This window comes from Uloborus diversus, chromosome 7, assembly GCF_026930045.1.
Source record: "Uloborus diversus isolate 005 chromosome 7, Udiv.v.3.1, whole genome shotgun sequence".
Lineage (NCBI taxonomy): Eukaryota > Metazoa > Arthropoda > Arachnida > Araneae > Uloboridae > Uloborus > Uloborus diversus.
The window spans coordinates 85,055,653-85,081,808 of record NC_072737.1 but is presented as its reverse complement, the minus strand read 5'-3'; the positions used below and the strand labels follow the sequence as shown (position 1 = coordinate 85,081,808).

General features: G+C 33.3%; 1 protein-coding gene across 1 annotated transcript; it reads right to left on the bottom strand.

Moving 5' to 3' along the window:
* Positions 1 to 8,069: 8,069 nt before the first annotated feature.
* On the bottom strand, positions 8,070 to 18,320 carry LOC129226770 (zinc finger protein 599-like). The gene is made up of 3 exons (XM_054861399.1): positions 17,680 to 18,320; positions 12,440 to 12,617; positions 8,070 to 8,332 (listed from the first exon to the last, which is right to left on the bottom strand). The coding sequence occupies exons 1-3, from the start codon at positions 17,746 to 17,748 to the stop codon at positions 8,070 to 8,072; spliced, it is 510 nt and encodes a 169-aa protein (XP_054717374.1). The 5' UTR covers positions 17,749 to 18,320.
* Positions 18,321 to 26,156: the final 7,836 nt, after the last annotated feature.

The following is a 26,156-nucleotide window of genomic DNA, read 5'->3' as shown; positions in this document are numbered from 1 at the left end:
TTTTGATAAAAACATAAGTATATAATCTAATATGGTAAAATCATTCGTTCTGATTTTGTCCATTTTTACTAGTGCCGGATCTAGGGAGAGCAAGCTGTGGTCCTTGCCCCAGGTGGCAAGTTTACCCTGTTTTTGTGTTACTTTTCATTGAAACAAGATATAAAAACTTGGAAAAAAAAAAGAAGTAAGAGCTGCAGTTTCAAGATTTACCCTGGCGAGGAAAAATCGTAGATCTGGCGCTAAATTTTGCCTTTGAGTATGTGTTTGCATTGCACACATAAGATATATGTGTTGTAAATTGGTGATCTGAAAGTTTAGATTCCTAGGTTTGTAAAAGTTGCTTAATATTTGATGATCAAAATTCATTACCAAATCCGATGAACCAAATTTTAGCCATGTTCATGCAGGTAATATTTGATAAAGATTTCGTATGAAGAGTATGCAACTTTCACTTTCGCTGGGTGACATCATAAGTGTCAAATCAGTTGTGTAAGTTAAAATTTAAATATGGTATATGGATTTTTGGTCAGGTTAAAGTTACAATAGTACCTAATACTTTGATCTGTGTTATAATTTAATTGATTCTAGCAATACAGTTAAAATGAAATAAGGACTTCAAGTCATTTATGTTGTAAAAAATAAAAAAATAAAATAAAAGACTACAAGTAAAAACTTTTTGTTAAAAAAAAAGTTATATATGTGATCTTCTTTTAGAAGCATGTAAATGATGTACTTTTCACAAGTTAAGAACTCGCCTCTTGAAGAGTTTAATGGTTAGATTATGAAAAATATAAGCACTTTGTACACTACTTACATGTTTATATAGGATTTTGAAAAAAAGAATAACAGAAGTGATTGAATCCATTATTGAAACTAAGAATAGCAGATAAGCTTAAATTGAACTGTCAACAGTGAAAGGACAATAAATATCATAATTTTAAGCTGTACTAACTCATTTACTGATATCAGAAAAAAAAGTTAAGTACAGTTCTGGAGAGTGTACTCAGAATGAAATACAACCCTTGGTTATATTGTTTCCCTTCTAGTCTGCAGTCTGATATGGCTAGGAAATGAAAGTCAGAGTCATGGTAGAAGGCTGTAAAATTCCTGCAGTCTGTCATTATTTTTCCTCAAACTCTGCAGTCTTGGTAAATACTGTTTCTCTTCATCAATAAAATAATCTCTCTTATTTTGTCAAAAGCCTTTTTGAATTCCTTATAACCCCCCCCCCCCCCATATACCCTATAACATTTTGCTTTTAAATGCATATAAATAAGTAATACAACAACTCTTTGTTATATTACTCATTCAGATATATATCGCACCTTTTATCTAGCTCCTGACAAAATACAGGAAATAAGAATTTGCTTTAAAATTGAGACTTTTTAATTAGTAGAAGCATTGTATTTCTCATGAAACTTTTCAGTCAAGAACATTAGACTGACTTTACAATAAGGTAAAACAGACATGTAATTAATTGTTCGGAATTGACTACATTTAATTATTATTTCAAGTAGTATTTCATTAAAAAACAATGAAATATTTTAAATTCATTTTTTATTTAAAAAAAGCAATTGGTAATACAATTTCCTTTTATTATTATTATAAGAAATTCATCCTAAGGTAAGAATAAACTAACTCTATTGTAGATGCACAAATCAGCTACTTGAATCGGTATGCACAAATCAGGTACTTGAATCAGTATTTTTAATGACCTCAGTTATATATATACAGTGAATCACCGTTTACATGCTTTTTAAGGGACTGTATGAAAAAAGCGTATAAAGGAAGAAACATATTATAGGTATACATTACTATGTTTTGCAGGGATCAATTTAAAAAACGTATAAATGATAGAAACATATCAACAGTGCTATATATATATTTTTTTGTCTCCCCCAAACAGGTACACAGGTACAATATACCGACAGCTTGGTTATCCCACCCAGAGACTCAAGGGTGCCCATATAGGGGGGTAGGGGGCCTCGAACTCCCCTTAGAAATTAGAACTTCCTTCCTTTTAGTACTTTTTTCTTTTCAAAAATGTAAAAACATTTCTTCTCCAGCCATAAATGAATAAGTTATTAAAAATGTCAAATTTTAATGACTCTAATCTGTCCTGAAATCAGCTTCCATGGGAAAAATGGAACCTTCTAAACCATGGTTAAAATATCTGAGCCCCCCCCCCCTTACAATTTTGCATATGGGCGCCTATGCAGAGACTTATTCTCTATTCCAGACTGATGCAGGGGTGCCTTGAAGAAAGGATTATGGGGCAAGTTGCGCCATCAAAATTTTAGGGCAGGATTTTTAAAATGTCTTTTAATCTATTTATTTAAATTTATTTATTGATTTTTTTTTAAATTTAAATTATTCATTTTATTTTTTTCTGTTTACATTTTATTTCATTATTTTATTTAGTTTGTGTGTGTTTATTTATATGTCGTTGGCATAGCACAGAACTTTTCTAATATAATAACAATAATAATAATTATTATTATAAATAAATAAATCAATAAAAAATACTTAAAAAATAAATAAAATAAAAAAGAGCTAAAAAATAAAAAAAAGGGAAAGAAGGTTGAAAATTTGTTATTGTTTTTTTTTGGGGGGGGGGGGGGGGAATAGGCACCCTTGGACTGACGAGCCCATAACAAGAACAAAACTGCAGTCTTTCAATAGGATGACCAAGCTGTTGGTATATTGCATGTAGTTATGCTTTAGCCGTGGCTTAGTGGCAGAAAGTTACTGCTTAAGAACAATATATCCAAGGGTTACTGTAGTCGATTCAAAGATTTTCTTTCAAAAATGTTTCAGCATTAAATATTTATTTCCCTCCTGTTTTGGTGGATTGAAACAAATTTGGAAGATTTACCAGAAATGCGTTCGCAATTATCAATCAGAAAATTATTTTAGATTTTAGCAAGTTTACTGAACTATAGTGCTTGGTAAAAACTATTATGAAATAGATTTTAAAACAAAATAAAATTGTTACAATACGTTTAAAACTTCCTAAAAATGTATTCAGTTATTGGGAACAAACGTGTTCCATTTTTGGAGGTAAATTTTGGAGGTTTGGTTTTTTAAGTATTTTGATCGGGTAGTGAAAATTGATTAGGCTGCTTTAAAAATGTTTGTGAATCATATTAGTCAAAAATCTAATTATAAAAATTTTACAAACGAAGATTTTGACTAATTGTTTATTGATTTCTTTGTTGCCAAATAGCAATAAAATTGTTTCTGTGAAAAGTTATTTACAGTAATGTAGATCTGTTTATTTTGATAGTCCGAGTTTCAAACTTTTAAATTTTAGAAGGTTTAATTGTTGTAAAGAAATGCTTGTTCTCATGTATGAGTTTGAATAAACAATATTTTCTGAAATGAATGTTGTCTAAACTACATACTCTTGTAAAATCTCATGCTGTGTTGTTAAATATTTTTACAAAATTAATTTATATATGTATATATATATGTGTGTGTATTGATTTTTGCTATATAATTATATAAATTAGATTACAGAGTTTTAAACTAAATTTTTAGTTTTGTTATTTGCATTATTCTGAGTTTTCAAGCTATCTTTTGAAACAAGGTGTGTAAGATAGGTAAAATGTTATATTTGATCCACTATTTGTTGGATATTTTATTAATTCATCCCATTGTTTATTTTTGTTTTTATTATAAAGCATGTTTTATTTTAAAATCTCATTCCTGCTTGTTGAATTTAAAAATTCCCTTTAAATTTTTTTGTTTCTTGAAAGAAAAAGTTACGCATCTTGCAGTTTTTAAAGGGATTTTGTACTGAAAACTAGTCGAAATATCTTTTTAACTGGAAAATTTTTGTTAACATATGCACTAAAAGTTATGATTTGAAAATTTAAAAATGAATTAGCACCTGCAAAGTAATCAACTAGAATATAGTGCATGTTGCAAATTAGTTGTGCATTATATTTGAAAGACAATTTTATATGCAATACAGTGCTTGCCATTTATTAAAATCACATTCGTTCTGAGGACACTTGATTTTATAAAACGGCTGATTTTATAAACTGGCATACCTACTCTCACTTAAAAAATGAAAGGTTTTGAAATTTAAATACAACTCTAAAAACAAAATGAATTATTTCATTTATTTTTGTTTGAAGTGTTCTAAAATATAGTTGACATTTTAAATGAACGTGAAGTACATATTTCTTTTTTATTTGCACAAGGGCTTTAATTAAACAACAATGCAGCAATACTTTACCATAACGGAAAAGTTAAGGTTCAATATAGTTTGAAAGTTAACAAAATGTTCAAATTGTTTTGTAACTTTCTACGTTATATTTTCCTCTTTGCTCTATAGTGCATCAATTAACACCTAACACTTTTTTGACATCTATTAGGATGGGCAAGTTTGGCACTGAGATTTTGTCACCTTCTGAAATTCCTTCATTTCTTGGTGCTTCCTTGTCAAAATTTTACGTTTGATGTCTACAAGTTTGATTTTATAAAACGGCGATGGTGATTTTATTAAAGATAGTTTTAGCATGTTTTGATATTGCAATGATTCTGTTCTTCCAGTTTTGATTTTAAAAAGCAGTTGATTTTATTAGTGGCGGGTACTGTACTTTGAGGTTTGAGTGTTAAAAGTTGTTTTTTCACCAGATATATTTTGAAGAGAAATATGAGTATAACTGATTATATTACTATTTTTTGTCCATATCAAACGATTTTCTCCACATTATAGCTCTTTCGATTATAATTATTGTGTTTGGTTTAAGTGCAGTGATTTTTTTGACATTTGAATCCATTCAATCAATATGAGTTTTAATTACCTCAGCAGTAAAGCTAGCAGAACATTTTTAATCATCCATAATTTGACCCTTCTGTCTTAGAGGGAAAAAGAGGTTCAATATGAATTAAAACTGCAAAATTAAATGTACATATTTTTTTTAACATTATGTCAGAAGTAATCATAAAAGTATTTGATATATAAGCAGACTGAAGTGCTATGCATGTGAAAATTCATTTGACAGTATGTGTATGTTTTTATCTCCGTTAATATGTGATTGCATCAAAAATATATGTATATTTATATTTTGCTATTGATGTGTATTATATTAGAAGCTTGTACAAAGTTTCATTAGTGGATGTAATCATCATGCTTGAAAATATGGAATGTACTCACAAAGAATCCACACAAATGTGGAGGATTCATTTTATCCACTATCCGTTTGAAAGTGCATGGTATAGCAACATGGTTAACCGGTGAAGATACTTCATGGATTTAATCCTTCAAGCCATCATAACACAGTGTAGTATGTGATTCAGGCAATTCTATAAAAATAATATTGCAAATTTTGTATGTTTTTAACCGGGTTTCATGGTAGATTAAATGTCCGTGTGTTTGCTTTTAGCATTTAGAATTCGCTTTTTATGCTGTGTAAGAATGTTATGTCAATGGGCTTGTGCATAATGGGCCAGGTATATAAAGTTGTCGAAATAGTTATTGCATATTTTTCTAGATATTCTTTACTCAATAGTATGTCACTCAGATTTTCATAGAAATCTGCAACATGTAATTACATATTTCATTATTTAGTGTAAAATTTAGAACGTTGTTTGAAAATTAGGAAGCATTGTTTGCAATGTGCAAAGAATGTACCTGGTCTTTTGTAATCAAACTAATGTATATGCCTATGTGTGTTGTTTTAGTTATGATTTACAAGTGAGCTCTTAATTTAGAGTGTTTAAAATTTTTAAAGTCCTCCATTTTATTGAAGTAACAATATAGTGATAGTTACAACATATTTACTGAACTCATGGATATGTTTTCTTATTATATTCATAGTAACTTCCTATTGCAAATCATTTGTTAGATGGATGTATTAAAAATCTGGAACGTAAAATAAATGTTATTGCAGCTCTGCAAAAGTTCTGTTGTAAAATATTTACTGTACCCTGTCAAAATTCTGCAAGGAAAAAAAACAACCTATCTTTAATTATTTTACTTTTTGCATTATTTGAAAAAAAAAAAAAACACTTCCAATGAGTTGATATTGTAATAGCATTTTTTAACAAGGATTTGTCTGAGGAATCTGTCATTTTTATGTTAAATTTGTTATAATGATGTTTAAATATCAACTGTGACTAGCAAGATCACTCCAACTTTCAAAGTTTTTAGCCTCTTTATGCTACCACTAGACTTCTATTTTTGTTTTTCCCATGTAATAAATATAAATAGTCAGTATTTACATCATTACAATATGATTTGTCCAATTTCATGAATATATTTCAACAGATATATCAAGATTGTTTTAATTTTAATCACTCTAAATATGTGCTATTATTTAAACATACAGTACTGTATCAGCATTAGCTCAATAAAATAAAATTGGTTTTAGAAAGGTTTTTCTTTCTTAATTTAATATCCTCATATAAATAATAGCCGATGATCAAGTAACCTGCATGTTTGTTGAATGAAACTCGCGCTACAGCATGATAATTTGATAACACGTTTTGGTGACGTTAAACATGTAGGGAAAGGCTTTATTGTTACAAGGTTGAACTCGATCCGGCAACTTTTACTGGTAAGACTCATTTCAGGGGAATGAAGAAACAAAAAAATGGTCAACAATGAATGCTACCTACTGGAGTTTAGGGTTAATCCACTGGAGTTGGTTGGCTACAATTTCAACAATCAAAATATCACCAAACAGACAATGGCTTCGTTCAAATGGAGAAGCAATTTTCACTCATCATACCTTGACGGGCGACTTTCTAGTTTTTAATAAAAACCAGTGAAATATTTTAGAGCGACTGTCTATCAACTAGAATAAATCTCATTGAAAGCAGGTATACCAAATTAATCATTCTCAACACAATTAAGAAACCTGCAAAACTGTTATGTTTGAGTGATGATAGAATAAAATGTTGAAAGCCATAAAAATACACTGGTAAACAGCGATTTCGATATCTTAGATCTGTGACTTCTTTTGAATAACTAGTGGCCTTTAAGTCCATAAACAAACTCAATTTTATTGCATTATGCTGAGCTCCATAGGGATCAAACTTGCCAATTGACAAAATATAGCATATTTTTGAAAAAGTAGAGGGCAAAAAAAAAAAAAAAAAAAACTTTTTGTTACTGATGAACACGGAATTAAACTTTCGCCGTGACAGTAAAGTGAATTAAAATTTGTGATAAATAATAACAATCTTTGGAAAAGAAGCATTTGATTTCAATTTGAAAAGGTTTATATCAGTCAATAGAAGAGTAATAGAGTTTCTTGTGATACATTCACATAAAGTGTAAAGAAAATACCCAACAGGGTAGAAGAAAACTACACATTCAATTCCTGATTATCCACGGAATAGGGTGGGATGGTAACAACGGATAAGTGACTGTCGTGAATAATCCACAAAGTAAGTAAAAAACAATACTGACGTGTGTAATAGCTTAAAAGAATAACACTTGCATTTAACTATAGCTAAAACAATAACAGTACATGAAAAGAGTTTATGTAAAAGCTAAAAAAGGATCACATACTATTGGAAACGGGTTACATAGATACACACAAAAACAACGTACAAACAAATTAACTGAAAGAGATCAAGCTAGGTAACTTCAAAAATGTATAAGGCAGATTAGAGGAATTTTTTTGAACAAAATGGGTCTGGTCTCTCGTTTACTCAAATAAATAGTGTTGATATAAAAGTCTGGTTCTTTTGTGGAAAGTTTGATGTCATTAGAAGGTATGGGAAAGAAAGAAACAGGAATGTTAAGTTAAAATGCGCGCATATATATATATCTACATTTAGAGTTAATCATCACTAATATTTTTTTTCTCATGAAAGACCATGGATAACCAGAAATTTACTGCAATTAGTTTTGCAAACAGCATGCCTATTTTTAAGCTAAAACAGCTCAAAAACTGATTTGAACAGAAATTGTGTTACTGTTTCCCAGTGTTGTCATCAAAAAAAAACAGAAAACAGCTTCTACCCGAAACTAATTTACCTATTTTTTTTTTTTTGAATTGTGTTTGCTAGCATTATTAATTTGATTACAATATATTAAGATAAAGAAATCAGCATTTATTAGCACACAATCTTAAGCTTGCATTTTTTTGATGCACAATTGTAGAGACATGTTGCGTTAAAGCAGCAAATCCTTTTTTTGTACAGCAAATAATTTTATGACAAATAAAGCACTCAACTTCATCTTCATCAACCTTTTTGCACCAACTTGAAATTAAATGACCCAAACTATCTTCTTTTATAAACCATTCCGGTAGAACACGATAACTTCTTGTTTCATAACAATGTTCACTTTTCCTTTCAGCTGGAAGACCTGGATGTTCATTTTTTAAAAATAAGAAATATTTTTAAACATTGGAACAAATTAAATTCCTAACACAAATCAATTTTAAGAGAAGGTGATTAACAAAGGCTATAATTTAAAAGATGCTTTAAATTGTACATAACTGGGGCATATTCAATCATGGAAGTACATGTGTGTGTGGGGGGGGGGGGGTGCAATGGCTGTGAAATGATTGCATATCATTATTTTAGAGAAACATTTCTGTTGGATAGGCAGCTTGTACAGGGGAGGGGAGCAATTGCCCCCTCACTTATAATGTAAAGAGGCTTTGCCATTCCACTTTTCTAAGTTAAAATTAATGATCAATGAAAGAAATGATAAAATTGATCGTTTCAGGTGTTTAAAGAAAGGAGAACTGACTTAATAAGTGTCGGTTTTGTATTTTTTCAAGTTATTATTTTGTAAAAAGTCAAATGGAACTCTAAATTAGAAGAAAGGGGTCTACTATCGTCATCTATCCCAATTTTTTAGGTCACGTCTCTAATTTTTTAGAGGTTATTTAATCAATAGTAATGTTAAACTTCAAATCATTAAAAAGGTCAGCTGTTGGGGCTCTGCTCACCTAACCTGCCCCCCCCCCCCCCGCACCTTCTTCGACATCCCATTTTTTCGATGCACCAGCCACCTATTGCCTGTTGTAATAACCTAAAGTTGGTATTTTTCATCAAGTATTCTATTTAAAAAAGGAAAGTACATTTTCTTTGAGGTTAAAATTTGAAATTTTACTTCTTCCTTTCCTCTTTTGTTCTCTGTTTATGCATCCCAGTGATTTTCAAAGCCTGGCGCCACTATATATGAATGCTTGAATTGAACTTCAGCTAATGTCCTTTTAATTTGTCAACTCAAAACCACCTGCTTACACTACCCTTTCTTCTTAGGTCTCTAGTGTTATATCTCAAAATTGAAATGGTTTTCCAAAAAGGGTCTTTTTGACATTTGTCTGAATTTCAACCATCATATTTCTGGTGAAGTCAAATAATTGTTTAGTGTGCTGTCTTGTTGATTTAAATCCTATCATCTTGTAAGGCATTGTTCCTATTGTGCTAGTTTTATTTTTGAAAACTTATTTCTTGTTTAAATAAAGTTCCAACTGCTAGTTTCAATTTTCGACAAATTGTTTCCTGTTTACATAAAGATGCATCACTTATTTTTGGCTATGCAAATGGACATTGATTGATGATATTTTTGAGTAAGAATGAAGTTTTTATGAGGGAGGATATGTCTCATGAATGGTACTAAAATTTAATTTATTTTCCTAATGATTTCAGAACATTTTTGCATGTTCTTGGGATCTTTTTATATTTTTATTTCTCTTATACTAGCTGTTGATTTTATTAATTGTTGAAAATTTTTTTACCATCAAACGTAAATTTTGAAATTAATGCAAAATTAAGAAAAATAAAATGTTTATTTTATTATTATTTGATTACAGGGTTCACACTCATTTTCCAAAATCAAGCCCTCTTTAAGCACTTTTTAAGCAGCTTTTCAAATGCATTAAGCACTAAATGCAAAAAATTCATAACAAGTTGTAAGTTGGAAGTTTTATTTAAAATTGTGTCGACTTGCACAAAATGGTGCCAATTCTTAAATGAAAACTTTTAATACAGTCGGTAGTATATGGTGAAATATTTTTATATTGATAAATTAACAAGCAAGACAAACAAAAAATATACTGTTTTTAATATTTGTGATTGCTAATAAGTAAAATTAATACTAAGTAATTGGGAATAAGTTAACAAATCAGCCTTTATTAGCACAATTTTAAGCTTGCATTTCTTTGATGCTTTATTGTAGAGACATGTTGTGATAAAGCACCAAATCCTTTTTTTGTACAGCAAATAATTTTATGACAAATAAAGCATTCAACATCATCTTCGTCAACTTTTTTGCACCAACTTGAAATTCTATGACCCAAACTATCTTCTTTTGTAAACCAATCAGGTAGAATACGATAACTTTTTGTTTCAGAATAATGCTCACCTTTTCTATCAGCTGCGAGACCTGGATATTCATTTTTTAAAAATAAGAAATACTTTTAGACACTGCAAGAAATTAAATTTGATTGTTACGAGAAAATTATCGTTACGAGAAGGTAATGAACAAAGGCTTCGATTGAAAAGAGACAACTTTTAAATCATATATGAGGCAATAAGAAGCAAAAGAACGTAAGTGTACCAAAATTTAAATTTTGGAGATAACCGGTACAAATGGTAGGTAAACCTCTCTGTTTTGGTGCAAGAGATATAACTAGTTGCCAAGGTAGGAGCTGCTACATAGCATGATTTAGAAAAACTTTTCAATAAAAGCCTACATAGGACCGGAACTTTAAACGCGCTTTTACTCAAAACTTGAAAATGTCCACTTATATCCCTTTGCTTCTCACTGCCTCATACATAAAAGTGCATGAGTAAAAGTCAAAAACTTAAAAGGTAAAAGTTAGAATACACTTCTGTAACTATCCAAAAAAAAAAACAATAGCTATAACCAGACACCTACAAAAATTGTAAAATCTTGGGAGACGGAAAATTTTTAGGTGTCAAAATATTTTTCAGAGTTTATAGGAAAATTCAGTGCAACATGATAGATGAATGATTCTTGTTCTGTAAGAACTAGTCATCCAAGGGACCTGTCGCTCAGGATTTGTCAGATCCTAGTCAAAACAACAACTAAATAGCGAAGAAAATCAAATTTTTGAGAAGAAAAAAAAACTTTGTGACAGAGAGAGAAAAAAGTACATTTTATTTTAAATATTTTAACAATTTTTTTTAAAAAAAGGAAGAAAACTGAATAAGTTAAAAATTTCTATCTGATTCGGAAAACAAGCCAGGTTGACATAAAATCTCAAATTAACACTCCCTTTATTAGTTTCAGCTACTCAATGACCTTGTGATACTTGTCATTTCATGCTAATTTAGCATAAATTTATTGATGCAAAGAAATGAAGTAACGACTTTATATCTTTCAATCAAAAACTTAATGACTTTTAAAAATGCAAAAACTTGAAACTAACATTTTCATATCAACATTTGAAATCGTTCTATTAAAGGAAAAAAAGCCTAAAATTTATTTTTAAATGAAATACATACAAGCTCCAGTAAATATGTTATACACATAAAACAAATTGTAACTCTTATAACAAAAATTAAAGCAATTTATAGTCGAAAACAAAGCATAAACTCAAATACGAATATATAGAAAAATTTTACAATGCCAGATTCCCAACTTTAGACTTTAACATCGTCCATTGCAATCGTCTAAAAGGTATTTTTTAAATAAAAATAGTTTCAGAATTATATTAATGACAAAGCTATGATGTTTCATGGTTCTAATGATTGACATGATCATCAGATCATGAAGGCTAAAATAATCCCTGCATTTGAATTACTCAATATTTCCAGACCGATATTCCCAAACAATAGAATTCCTTGATTTCTGAAATCCAGTGTCATCCTAAGTGTTTATTTGAAATTGTCATAAAGCTTAAAATCAGGTCTTAATAGGTCAAATAAAAGATTTTCCCCTTATGATTTTTTTTTTACTAAACAGAGATGACAGTCTGAAACCCTTTCGTGTTAGTTTCATGGCATATTTTATTTTAATACGAAGATTCATACAGCCTAGAAAATCAAATTTAAAAATTTGAAATTTTCAAAAATTAACAATTTTTGAAGTGAGATTAACTCAAAAAGCCCATATTTTAAAAATCTAAAAATTGGCTCATTTGAACCCCATTTTATTTTATACAAGGGGATATGCATCAAATCCCATGTTTTTGCTCGGAAGATGTTTGATTTTTTCAAAATTAACCTTATTGCTCATAAAGTGCCTGCAAGATGAAATTTTTAAAAAATAATTTCAATAATTGAAATTCTGAGACATTAATGTCGAATAGTTACAACGATACCATACTTATCAGAGACAGTTAATTTGGGACCGAATGGAAACTTAGAGATAAAGGAACATTCAAATTATAAGGCTTTGAGTTATTGAGAGTCGCAGTATTAATACTAATGATAAAACACTGAACAGAAATAGATAAATTAACAGTCAGTTTTGCATTCTGACAGTCATTACCTGAATGTATTTTCAAATGTTTTGTTAAACTGTATTTCCTCTTAAAACACTCCCCACAAATTTCACAAGTTAAAGCACTTTCTCCAGAATGGATTTGTTGGTGTGTTTTCAATTCGTAGAGGTACTGAAAAACACTGGCCACAAGTTTCACAGTATAATGGCTCAGCGGTAATAAAATCTGTAAATAAAGAAAAAAAAACAGTATTTAATAAATGAATAAGTTACTCAATGATGACGTACGGACCGTTTCCAAAATACACTATTAGCGGCATAAAAATTTAACTTAATTACACAATTTTAGTTATTCTGAAACAAAAAGATGTTAGAACAGTAAACACAAAGTGACATATGCTGTGAACAACTATTTAGAAACAATTGAATAATCAACTAGCAGATTCATATTTAAAACCAAAAATGATGTACATAAAAGTAGATCAAGTTGTTAGAATATGGATGGTTTTTGTAGGTTATGTGATAGTCATAGCAGATAAACGTACAGTGAACTGAAAGAAAAATACCTTTAAAATATTTTACTTGGTATCTACCATTTTGTCTGAAAATTCATCTAACAATGGATGCATTGTAATATTCTTTTTTGTAGGGTATCATAAATTTTTTTTATCGTATTACACTGTATTAGCCAGCATGCCTCAAAATTTGGGGTTTGCTAGGTTTTCAGCAATCCTTGCATGGTCCTTTACAGTACGTCAAAAAAAAAAAAAGAGTTTAGAACAAAAAATTAACATAATAAGTATATGATTCATATAAAAAATGAATTTTATGTACTATTAATATTAATAATCTGGTGAAACTATTAATTAACAAAATTACTTATTATTCTGATAAGAAAATCTGATTACGAATAATTAAAAAAAAAAGTAAAACAAAGCAAACATTTATAGTATTAAAATAAAAATAATTTATATTTACATGAATTTATATTTACATGAGGATTTATATTTACACGAATTAAATAATTTGATCAAGTTTACTGTTTTTAAAAAATTACTTAAATCGGTGCGCTTTTATTGTTTACCTTTCTGTCGTATGACATCACAAATGATGAACTGCCATTTTGGGTTGCCATTCACGGAGAAAAATATTTAATTCGCATTTTTACTCACGTGCATTGGCAATGATATGGTTGATAGCAAGCGTAGAGCACAATATTTAATTTGCTTCTTGATTATCATAACGTGGAAACGTGGTAGAAAGCTGCACCAAATTGCATCATTTGTGACATCATAAAGATCACGCCTTGTTTTCAGGCATTTAAAATCAGACATTTAAAAAAATTAATTAAAAAATTACTGTTGGGAAATTGAAAGTATTTTCTGGGTCCACGTTATTTTTTTTACTTATTCTATCGATTTCAGTGGCTAAAAGTAGTACTTTTGACTGAAGGAAACAACCCCATTGTTTTTCTGAATTTTTCAATGCTTTAATTTTGTGTACATTGTTCAAACAATCCAATCCAGTCAAACCTTGTTAATGTAACATTTACAGGACCAACTATTTTATGTCAACTGGATTTCATCTTATACGATAAATTTTAAGTGGTTATAAACTCATGGGACCGAATAAATATTTCACATAAAGCAGTTATGAAATTTCACATTAACGATGCTTGACTGTAACCATTATGTTGGCACTTGTCTGTGAGACCACTTCTTTAAATGAACAATTTTTTCTTGGAACAGAGGGTGGTTACTCCTGAAAAGTTTCATTGCACATTCATACACCCCCCATAGGATTAACAGGGAAACAGTGGCGGCTCCTGGGAGGAGCCAGAGGGAGTCCGAGCCCCCTCACTTTTTTCAGGCAACTTTTTATTTCTTTTCTTTTATTTATTTATTTTTTGTGCGAATGTGTATGAAAAAAAAATGTATTGTATTTTTTTGCGGATAACTATTACAAAAGTGTAAAATTAATGAGATGCGGATGGAATGCTGCCGTGGATTATATGTGTGCATGTGTTTTTTTTTCTTCAACACCAACGCATTGAACCTCAATATTTGCAACAGGATTCGCCAAGACCATTTCCCTGCCGGTTTATTGTTTATTTTACATAGCTTGAATATTCTTACTCAGTTAAGGCTATGAAAAATAAACAACATACAGTAAAGGAAGAAACCTTCATTTGCACAAGATAGACCGTTTGCTTTCTTTCTTTGCTCTATATCTTCAAGTAATTGCGTACTATAATAGCAATTTAGAGAGGAAATAATCATTTTTTAGATTATTTTTTATATTAGATTCGAACATACCTTAAAAATTATTACTTCACGTTTTTAATTTAATTGCTAAAATTGTATGTTAAATCATCGTGACATCCACGAATTATACGAAGATTTTTTTTCCCCTCAGTCCGATTTTAGGACTTCAATTTTGAAAAAAATTCCAGGGGAAAGCTCTAGAACTCCTTCCTGTAAAAATCTTGAAAGTTTGTCTACAATTGCGATCTTAGAACTGCAATTTCGAAAAATTGGAGGGAGGAGAAGGAATTGATTTCTATTTATTTTTCAAAAAAATAAATAAATAAAATAAAAGTTCGGGGAGAGTCCTGGAGCTCCATCTCTTACCCTAACGTCAATAAATATGGACTGTAACAGAGTTTTAAGGCATCAATTTCTACAAATTTCCGTCGAGTCCGTACCGTTCTTTCCCCTAACATCACCAAAGACATCTAAAACTGAGAATTTAAAATAACAAGTTTCAAAATTGAGCGATTTGATGAGCAAATCAAATCAATCAAATTGATAAAATTTCTTTCCTATTGTTTCCCCAACCCCATTAAAAGTTATTTTCTAGATGTACCACTGTTGTGTGTTGTGTTGTATGTATATGTGTGAATATATCGCTACAAGATTTTTTTTTATTCAAAAAATGTCTTCCCATTGTTACACAGAAATTATTACTTGTTTTAAATTACTGCTTATGTAGTTTCAAAGAAAATGTGACAAGTTATCAATAATTTGGAGAAAACAAAAGGAGGTTGATATTTTTTTCTTTGCCAGCATAAAAATTCTGAATCTTGCCCATGGGCGCCGGCAGTTTCACATGCAAAATGTAAAAGCCCCATGTGAATCGCTAAGATTTTTTTACTAATTTTTTAATTTATTTAATTTTAGTTCTTTTAAATTTAGTTATCTAATTTTATTTTATTTATTTTAAAGCGAATATTGAGATGTATTTTCGTCTTTGTTGAAGTTAATTAGTTTAAAAATTTTACATATTTCTCTGATCACAATATTTTTGCTCTTTTGTAATTTGACCTTGCCTGAAATAAAATTAATTTTACTCATTTCAAATGATTAGTTATTAAAAGATTAAAAATAATTTTACTACTAAAAATATTAGATTATCATTGCTTTTTAAAATTTATTTATTTTGAAAATCCAGTGGGTGAAAGTGCCTCTCTTGCAGTCCCTTACTGGTGCTGCAAGGGAGGTGTACTACAGTGCTGGAAAGTGTACTGGACATAAACATGAGATTGATAATTTTCGGGATGCATTTTGTAGCTTTTCCTCCATCTGATTAATTAAATTTTATTTTTGGAAGTCAGGGGGTGAAAGTGCACCAACCTGCTGACAATCATGGACATAAACATGATATTAATATATTTCATGATTTACTTAGTAGTTTAAGTATTTTGTAGCTTGTCCTGTGTTTAAAATGAATTCAATTTTATTTATTTAACACACATGATTATTTTCAGAAAGTTTAAACATTAAAAAAAATAACTTAAATTTCTTTTTTTTTTTAACCAAGGGAGGGGTGCGAGCGCACCCATGATTTGGCCCCCTCACTTTTTCAAGGTACAAGTCGCCACTGCAGGGAAATCAGTCGCCATCAAAACAACTAAAGATAATTATTTACAAATAAAATACAAGGGAAGTTAATATAAGATGAATAATAAAAGGCACACTTTGCATCCGAGTAGTTGAGCATCCTATGTCCATTGATCATCAACTTTGTTCCCATGCAAACTTTGGTGGTGTCCTTAATCGTGATGCGATATGTGTGGGCAGAGATATTTTTAATGCTTCTTTCTACAAGCATATTTCATGCATTGAAAATTGGTAACAAAAAAATAAAATAAAATAAATAAATTAAAAAAAAACAATAATAATAATAACAAAGCATCTTTTAATGCTTTGTATATAAAATAAAAATATGGTAGTGCAGTGGAGAAAACCCTATTTGACTTTTTTAAACATAACATTTGCATATTTTGTTATTTTTAAAATACCAAATGGCAAAACAGTTTTAAATTTAAAATCAAAACACAGGCATCCCTCGTATAACACGGTTTCGATGTTACACGGTACCAAATTTGCGATTATTAGAATGTGGTTTCGATATTACATGGTACAAACCTTGATTTTAAATACTACAATGTTTTGATGTAACAAATTTTAAAAGGAATTTCATTTTTGTTCAATACTGTTAAAGAATGTATGATAATTACTGTAATAAGTTTTTACTTCATTTTTATGAAACTTTTATGAAAACTTGTTTGTCTTCAGCTCAAAAGTTTGAATTCCCTATATAACACTAACTTTTATCTTTTAAATACATACTTTATTTTTCTCATCAGTGTTCTGAAAGCAAAAAGATGAATATTATTTTGTTTTCAATGCATTGTAAGAAAATAACATTAGGATTAAACATAAGCTAAATTTGGCAAACGATAAATAAAAATGATGTTGTAACAAAATATAAAATAAATAAATAGAATAATTCTATTTATTTTATTTTATATTTTGTTTTGTTGTTGTTGCTCAGTTGAACTTTATTGCTATAAAAAAACTCAAGTTTTTTCTTGCTGTGCATAACAGTTTTAATTTGAGGTACGTAAAATAATTAAGTTCTATCGTTTATAACAACTCTTATTTTTAAATAAGTGGGTTTTTGTATGTTCTGGTAGGCAGTTTTCGTTTGTATGTTCTATTGAGCCGAAATTTCAGCTATTATAAAATTTGCACCTTTTGACTTGGTTTCGATATAACACGGTACACGTTCCTTGATTTACATTATTTCAAGGTCTCGAATAACATGCTTTTGATATAACACGGAACATGGTTTTGATACAACAGGGTAAACATTGACATGATTTATGATACGTGCATAATTAATTAGGTTAAAAAATAATTTGAAAAAACTTCTTTAAAAATAGCCTCATATAACACGGTTTCAATACTACATGGAACAAATTAATCGTGTTATAAGAGGGATACCTGCACTTCTTTCCTTGATGTCTTCCATTTCATTCTTAGTTGCATAAGGAGAGTCGAAGAGGACATCATTCAATTGTTTAAATTTACTAAAATGAAAGATGTTAATGAGTTAAATTTTTTGTACAAAAAGCAGGAAGAGGGGTCATTGTTTTAAGCTTTTCAAATCTCAGGCTAACCTGGAAATTATGAAAAATAACTTATTTAGTAGGGTCGTGGGCACTTGGAATAGCTTACTGGAAGAGGCGGTAATGAGCAAGGGGGTGCATAGCTTTAAGAGGGCCAATGATATTCGTTGGGGACTTATAAACTGACTAGGATCCGTCTAGCTGGGCCCACAGCCCGTTGCTGGTTATCACACTTGTATTTGTATTAGAATGCTAGGTTTTTGTTTTAAGACTGTAGAGTCAATCCTGATTATGGTCCCCCTTCACCAATTTCATATATTTCACTCCTTCAAACAAATTCCACTCCTTTAAAAATGTCAAGGAATATTTTCATGCTTTGAAAAAACACTCAATGTGCGTATATGCATGACGGCAATGTTGGGGACATTGAATGAATTTTCAAAAAAACATAACTAAAAAGAATCATATTCTACAAAAACAATCAAAATAACAGGAAAACCTGGCACTAGTTTCTTTCAAATAGTAGTTCCATCTTAACATCATTCTTCCTAGTAATTTTCGCACATTGGGTATTGCTACATAAAATGGTCAAACTCTTGGAGTAACAACAACACACGGGGTTAGTTATCAGGGAACATTGTTTGAGGCTTTTCAAATCTCAGGCTAACCTGGAAATTAGGAAAAATTGCTTCCTTAGTAGGGTTGTGGGCACTTGGAACAGCTTACTGGAAGAAGTTTTAATGAGCAGGGGGGTGGATAGCTTTAAGAGGGCCAATGATCTTCATTAGCCACGTTCATAACACTTTTCGACCCGGTAAATCCCCGCTCTGGCTCCGCAAAAAAAAAAAAAAAGATTGAAAAATTCAATGTTTCCATGTAAAAAGAGGTTTTCCATTGTGCCACAGAAAGCGGTTTTTACCCAGCATCCTTAGCAACTAGTAGACGAATTTGTTTTGTGTAACATTCTGGGTAAAATTCCGCTTTGCTCCCAGAAGCAAGCAGGAGGAGAAAAAATCCACATATACCCTACAAATAACCGGAATGCGGTGAAAAGCAGGTTTTTTCCGGGGTCGAAAATGTCCATGGAAATGGCTCTATTGGGGACTTATAAACTGAATAGGATCCGTCCAGCTGGGCCCAGAGCCTATTGGTCGTCAAATTTTTATTTGTATAATTTTTTATACTTTGCATCTTTTACATCATGCTAGAACCTTCATATGTTTTTTTGTAATGCACTGTGGCATCTTCAGTCCTGTGCCCTTTTTTTGATGCCGCGCGTCCATTGTGCGACGGGGATGCCCGACCGAACTCTGCGGAACTGACGGACAGCTATTCTTCTACTACCCTTTGTGTCTGGGTTGGATTCCCGCACCTGAAGAAGGGACCCGACTAGCTGGCGACACTTTGGACAGTTTCAAAATTGAGTGTGTCGAGTCTGCTGTCAAACCTGGCCGGTGATCCTTTTTGACTTGCCGCAAACCTGCAGACGTGGAGGTGTATCCTCATGTAAATGAGGCGCCGGATCAACCAGCGAATCCGGGCTGGGAGTTCTCGACGGAACCATTACGTTGCGGTGCTCGTCAACATGTTCCCACCAATGGGAAATTTTAAGGGGGCTTAACGGACAAGCCCCTTGCCTTCACGAAGATTTTTTGGTCTGAACTTTGGGAGGGCAGATTGCTCTTGGACTTCACAGAAAATAGGTGCCCATAGGCATTCTCCGGTTTCATATGTGAAACCGTGATTTTTTTTTGTGATCACCACGAGGCAACTGCGTTTGCCATGAGTAAATTGTAACCCCATCTGTCATGATTAATCGTTTTTTATTTTTTTTCTCTGTAAATAATTTTTTTTTGTTCCATTTTAAAAGGGGTTTAGTCCTTTTTTGTTCGTGGTCTGACTGGCGTTAAATTGAAAGCGGAATTTTTTCAACGCTACTTCTGTGACTCACTACGTCACAGCTAATTTGGTGGCAGCGGTTTGATCATGTTTCAGAGAGATTGAAACATACCCATGTTACTTTGGTCTTTCTATTTTTTTTAATGTATTTTTGCAATATAATTCTCTTCAAAACGTAAGGTTATTTTTACCTAAAGTAGTCCAAGAGCTGATCGAAACTAAGTTATTTTGTGTGTGCCTTTCCCCCTACTGGATTACTGATGATAGAAAAGGACGCAGAAAAGGGTGAGTCCGGTCTTTGTTTCTTGGTTACCGATGAGGCAGCTTTTGTGGTTTTTTTTTTGAGAGAGAATTTAAACTGTGTAAAAGGTGGAAAAATTGAAGTTTTAATGTTTGTAAAAATTTTCAATGTTTTCGAAAATAGAATTTGACTAAAGATTTCTTGTGAGAATTATTCTGTGAGTGACTGCAAAAAAATTGTTTTGCAGATCTTTGATATTCAGTTTGGAAAGGAAAGTCATATAAATTAATGATTTATTTGGATGATATAGATTTCAGGTTAAATAAATCTAGTGAAATAGAGCTGTAGAATGATATTTATGTGCATGCTGTTTTTGTGAATTGTTGGATTTTGCATGTAATAATTAGGGTTTTGCATAAAAATAAAAGGGGAACGCTCTAAAAATCTATTTGTGCAAAATGGGTTCTTTTCTTTTTGAAATCGAAAAAGATAATCTGAGAAAGATAGCCTCGGAGTTTGGCGTGGAAACGTCTGACTCAGATACACGTCGGTACATACTTAAAGCGATTGTAGGGGCTACAGATTATGATGAAGAATTTGCAAAATCGACTTGGAGACTTTTGAAAGAAGAGATAGAAAGGGAGAGAGAGCGGGAAAGAGAAAAATTAGAGAGAGAATGTCGGGAAAGAGACAAAGAAAGACAATTTGAACTAGATAAACCGAAACTAACTACCGCAGTAGAAACGGTTAGCTTGAGTTCAAATGGGTCAGCGAGTACAGATACTTCTAGGAGATCAAATTTAAAGCATCTGGTCCCAAAATTTGACCCGAAGCAATTAGATGTCTCGTTATTTTTTGAAATTTTTGAGAGACAGGCTAAGAAAGAGGAGATAGAGGAAGAGAGGTGGGTTTCCCAGCTTATTCCTTTGTTGCCCCCGGAAGTAGCAGAGCTAATTGTGAAGGAACCCCTTGAGAAAAGCGACGATTTTCCTCACATGAAGCGCCTGTTAATGAAGAGGTTCAAACTAAATTCTGTGGAATTGCGGATTAGGTTTGAAGAACATAATCGGAAGTTTGGTTCCTCCTGGGCAGATCTCACCTTCGAATTAAGAAGCTATCTAGACAATTGGCTAGAAACCGCGGAGGTAAATACATTCGAGGAGTTAAAGGAGTTATTGCTCACGGAGCAGTTAAAAAAGAGAACCCCTGCTGAGGTGAGGGAACACTTTTTGGACTCCTGGGAAGAATTCCGTAAGGCGTCAGACCTCGCTGAAAGGTTAGATCACTATGAGAGCCTTCGGCGTACTTTCAAAAAATCGGAGGGAAAACAAAACGACCCCAAAACGCACAAAAAAGAAAAATGGGTGAAAGGAGGAAATGATCCGGCAAAAACTAGCAATACTAAATCGGAAAGTGCTAATAAGAAAGAGCCCCCCAAATGGGAAAAAAACAGTAATTTCGAAAAAAGAAAGGAAATTGTTTGTTATTTTTGTTCACAAAAGGGACATATAAAACCCAATTGCCCTGAATTTAAGAGAGCGCAAGGGGAACAAATCAATCATATTGGAGACACGAAAGAACTAAGCGAGTGTTTTGCCCCTTATATAAGTACTGGGAAAATAAATGGGGAGGTTCGGAAAATCCTTCGGGACAGCGGGGCCTCCTTCGATGTCTGCCCCCGCAGTTGGATCAAAACAGAAGATTTTACGGGAGAATATGTTTACGTGAAGCAACCTTTAGATGAAGAGTGTAAATGCTTGCCTTTGGCAAAAATATACATAGAGACCGACGAAGGTTGTGTGTATTCTAAAGCAGTGATAAAAAACACGGATAGCGAAGCGAGATTCTATCTTTTGGGGAATAGGACAGCGGAATTATTTTCTCGGTAAAAATCAAAACCAGAGGTCTTAAACACAGTCGAAACGAGGGGAAGTTTACGTCGAAAACAGGGAGGAACGGAAGTGAATTCCACAACACAGGAAACTTTGAACGCAAACGTTTTTCCCCCTCCCGGAGTGGAAGAGTTGGACTCTTTCTCACTACCTTCCATAGAGCCTTTTGAGGGATTAGCGTTAGCTGAAATAGATTCCAAATCATTCGAGAAAGAGCAGAAATTGTGTTCTGTTCTAAAGCCCTTGTGGGAAGAGGTCTCGAAAGGGGAGGGAAAGGATTTTAAATGCATGAAAGGAAAACTGGTCCGTCTGAGTAGATCTAAGCTGGGAGAAGAAAGGGTGCAGCTCTGTATACCCTCGAGATTGACAGAAAAGATTATGAAATTTTGTCATGATGGCGCGTCAGGCCATTTGGGTGCTACAAAGATGAAGGATAAAGTGTTGCGTCATTTTTTTTGGCCGAATCGTTATGCTGAAATTGAGTCGTATGTGAGGGCGTGTGATGCTTGTCAACACGTAGGAAAGAAAGGTGATCGAAAGAAAGCGCCTTTAAAAATCGTGCCTATCATTTCAGAACCGTTTGCAGTCATAAATATAGATGCTGTGGGAGTTTTGCCCTTATCAAAAAATGGGAACAAATATCTAATAACGTCCATCTGTATGGCCTCAAAATATCCTGACGCTATACCTGTGGCCGATATTAAGTCCCCGAATGTAATTGATGCCTTGTTAAAAACGTTCCCCAGGACTGGGTTCCCTTGGGAAGTGCAAAGCGATCTAGGGAGCTCCTTCACCAGTTTATTAACGACAGAATTCTTTGACAGGTTTGGAATAAAGGTTAGACACAGTTCTATTTGCCACCCGTCATCAAATCCGGTTGAAAGGATGCATTCTTCCATCAAACGTGTATTAAAAGCATTATGCGTGGAATCGGGAGAAGACTGGGAAAAAAATTTACCGTTGGCTTTATTTGCCCTCCGTTCAGTAAATCATTGAGAGTACGGGATTTAGCCCAGCCGAGCTCGTTCATGGGAAAAATTTGAGGACTCCGAAAACTTTGCTCTATGAGAATTGGATGGTGCCAGAAGAATCTGACCCAAATGTAGTAGAGTACATTTTAAATTTGACCAACCGTTTGAAAAGATGTCAGGATTTGGCGGTAGAAAAGATGAGTGAAATGCAGGTACGAAGAAAGGCTTGGTATGACAAGAATGCTGTGAATAGGCAATTTAAGGTGGGCGATCAGGTATTAGTACTGGCGACAAATAAAGTGAATAAAATGGCAGTGAACTGGATAGGTCCAGGAGTAGTTACGAGCAAAATATCGGAAACTAACTATGTTGTCGACGTCCCTGAGAGAAGGGACAAAGGCACCATTTATCATGTGAATTTACTAAAACCATATCATAAGCGCCCCGAGCGAGTAAATTTAATAATGGAGGAGGAAGTAGAAGATGTGGAACAAGAGGCGGAAATCCCTCATCCCTTGCCAGTTCCTACCCATTTTGATCTCCAAGAGATGCTTCGGGCGAGCAATTTAGAGAAGCAAGCAACCGAAGAACAAATAGACCAACTAGGAAGAGTGCTTCAGAAACATAGAAGGGTGTTTTCATCGGAGCCTGGGAGTACTAAATTGGTCACTATGGACATTGAGCTGACCAGCGCCGACCCCGTGAGATCGCGAGCTTATAGAATGTCTCCGTGGCAAATGGAAATATTGCGCAAGGAAATAAAAAGACTTCTAGATCTGGGAATTGTGGAAATCGGGCAGTCAGATTATACCAGTCCCCTAATTTTGGTGGAGGTACCTGGGAAAGATCCCCGACCTTGTGTTGACTATCGAAAATTGAACAAGATTACTCGCACAGAATTTTTCCCATTACCAAATATTGAGGAGGTGGTTGAGCGCGTGAGTGCTGCTCCATACATCACGCTAATGGATTTGACCAAGGGGTATTTTCAAATTCCACTGACAGAAAGGGCAAGTAGGTACGCTGCTTTTGTCACTCCTTTTGGTACATACCGGCCGAAAAAAATGATGTTCGGGCTTTTGAATGGACCATTTTATTTTGTCAAGCTTTTATCTCAAGTGTTGGATGGTCTAGAGTATTGCACAGCAGCATACATTGATGACATAGCCATCTATTCACCGACGTGGGAGCAGCATATGACGGATATAAGCACGGTGTTGGAAAGGTTAGGCAGGGCTGAGCTAATGGTTAAGCCATCTAAGTGTCGGTTCGCGAAAGATTGGATAAAATTTTTGGGTCATGACGTCGGTTCGGGGAAAAGATCTCCCAGCGAAGCGAAGGTGAAAGCCGTGCAAGATTTTCCCACCCCCACTAACAAAACACAGGTGCGATCGTTCCTCGGACTGGTAGGATATTACAGCAGGTATATCCCTAACTACTCCAAGATAGCAGCCCCCCTAACGAGTGCGTTGAAAGGGCGGATTAGGAAAGAAAAGGTAGTTTGGACAGAGGAATGTGAGGAGGCGTTCCAAATTCTAAAGGGAAGTTTGTTGAAAAGCCCCGTTCTGTTTGCACCTGATTTCTCTAAAGAATTCGTCCTTCAAACTGATGCAAGTGAAAATGGGATGGGGATAGTTTTAGCTCAGATCTCTGACGGGGAAGAACACCCTGTTGTTTACCTCAGTAAAAAGTTTTCTAGAGCCGAAAAAAACTATAGCGTTGTTGAAAAGGAGTTAGCCGCTGTAATTTTTGGATTGAAAAAACTTGATCACTATTTAAATGGCGAAAAATTTAAAATCCAAACCGATCATAACCCCCTCACTTTTCTGAGGGAAAGGATGGGAACTAATGCTAGGCTTACTCGTTGGGCATTGTGTTTGCAGCAGTACAATTTTGAAATCGAGCATAAGCCGGGAAAATTAAACGGAAACGCGGACGGCCTTAGTAGACGGGACCCATAACAATCCCCGAGGCTATTTGTAAATAATCGCGGTAATTAACAGACTATGTGGGTTTTTAATTGCCATACATCGCATTTTTTTTTGAAATTGGTATTTTTATCGTTTTTTTTTTATTTTTTGGTCGTCGAATAAAATTGAAATCTATTTTGGGTTTATTTATTTTGTTTTGTGCGTAACATATGTGAAAACTTTTAGATCATTTAATTTTTCTGTAAGCTACTGAAATTTAAAAGTTTTGGACGTCAGAAAAATCATTAAGGAATATGATGCACTTCCAAACTGAATTAAGTGACGCAGGTTATGCTTGTAAAATTTTGTCTTTGATGAACTTAAGTTGAAAGAGTTGGCAGACTTGAAAACCTAAGGTTGGTTCACGCGTCGGATGTCTGTACTCTTTAATTGGGTTTGTTTTTCGAATTTGTAGCTGTCTTTTCGGGAGTCGAGTTCTCTGACCAATGGACACCCGCGTCTTCCTAAATTTGATGTGGTTGCACATGCAAATTTTTCTCTCAAGGGGGGAGGAGCTGTGGCATCTTCAGTCCTGTGCCCTTTTTTTGATGCCGCGCGTCCATTGTGCGACGGGGATGCCCATCCGAACTCTGCGGAACTGACGGACAGCTATTCTTCTACTACCCTTTGTGTCTGGGTTGGATTCCCGCACCTGAAGAAGGGACCCGACTAGCTGGCGACACTTTGGACAGTTTCAAAATTGAGTGTGTCGAGTCTGCTGTCAAACCTGGCCGGTGATCCTTTTTGACTTGCCGCAAACCTGCAGACGTGGAGGTGTATCCTCATGTTAATGAGGCGCCGGATCAACCAGCGAATCCGGGCTGGGAGTTCTCGACGGAACCATTACGTTGCGGTGCTCGTCAACATGTTCTCACCAATGGGAAATTTTAAGGGGGCTTAACGGACAAGCCCCATGCCTTCACGAAGATTTTTTGGTCTGAACTTTGGGAGGGCAGATTGCTCTTGGACTTCACGGAAAATAGGTGCCCATAGGCATTCTCCGGTTTCATATGTGAAACCGTGATTTTTTTTTGTGATCACCACGAGGCAACTGCGTTTGCCATGAGTAAATTGTAACCCCATCTGTCATGATTAATCGTTTTTTATTTTTTTTTCTCTGTAAATAAATTTTTTTTTGTTCCATTTTAAAAGGGGTTTAGTCCTTTTTTGTTCGTGGTCTGACTGGCGTTAAATTGAAAGCGGAATTTTTTCAACGCTACTTCTGTGATTCACTACGTCACAGCACATTAAGCAAACATGAAATGTAAAATTTCAGAGTTTTCTTCTTGTATCTAGAAACATCTTTTTACATAAAAAACATAAACTGAACATTGTGCGTTTGTCTGTTAATGTACGTTCATAAAAATTTACGTTAGAGA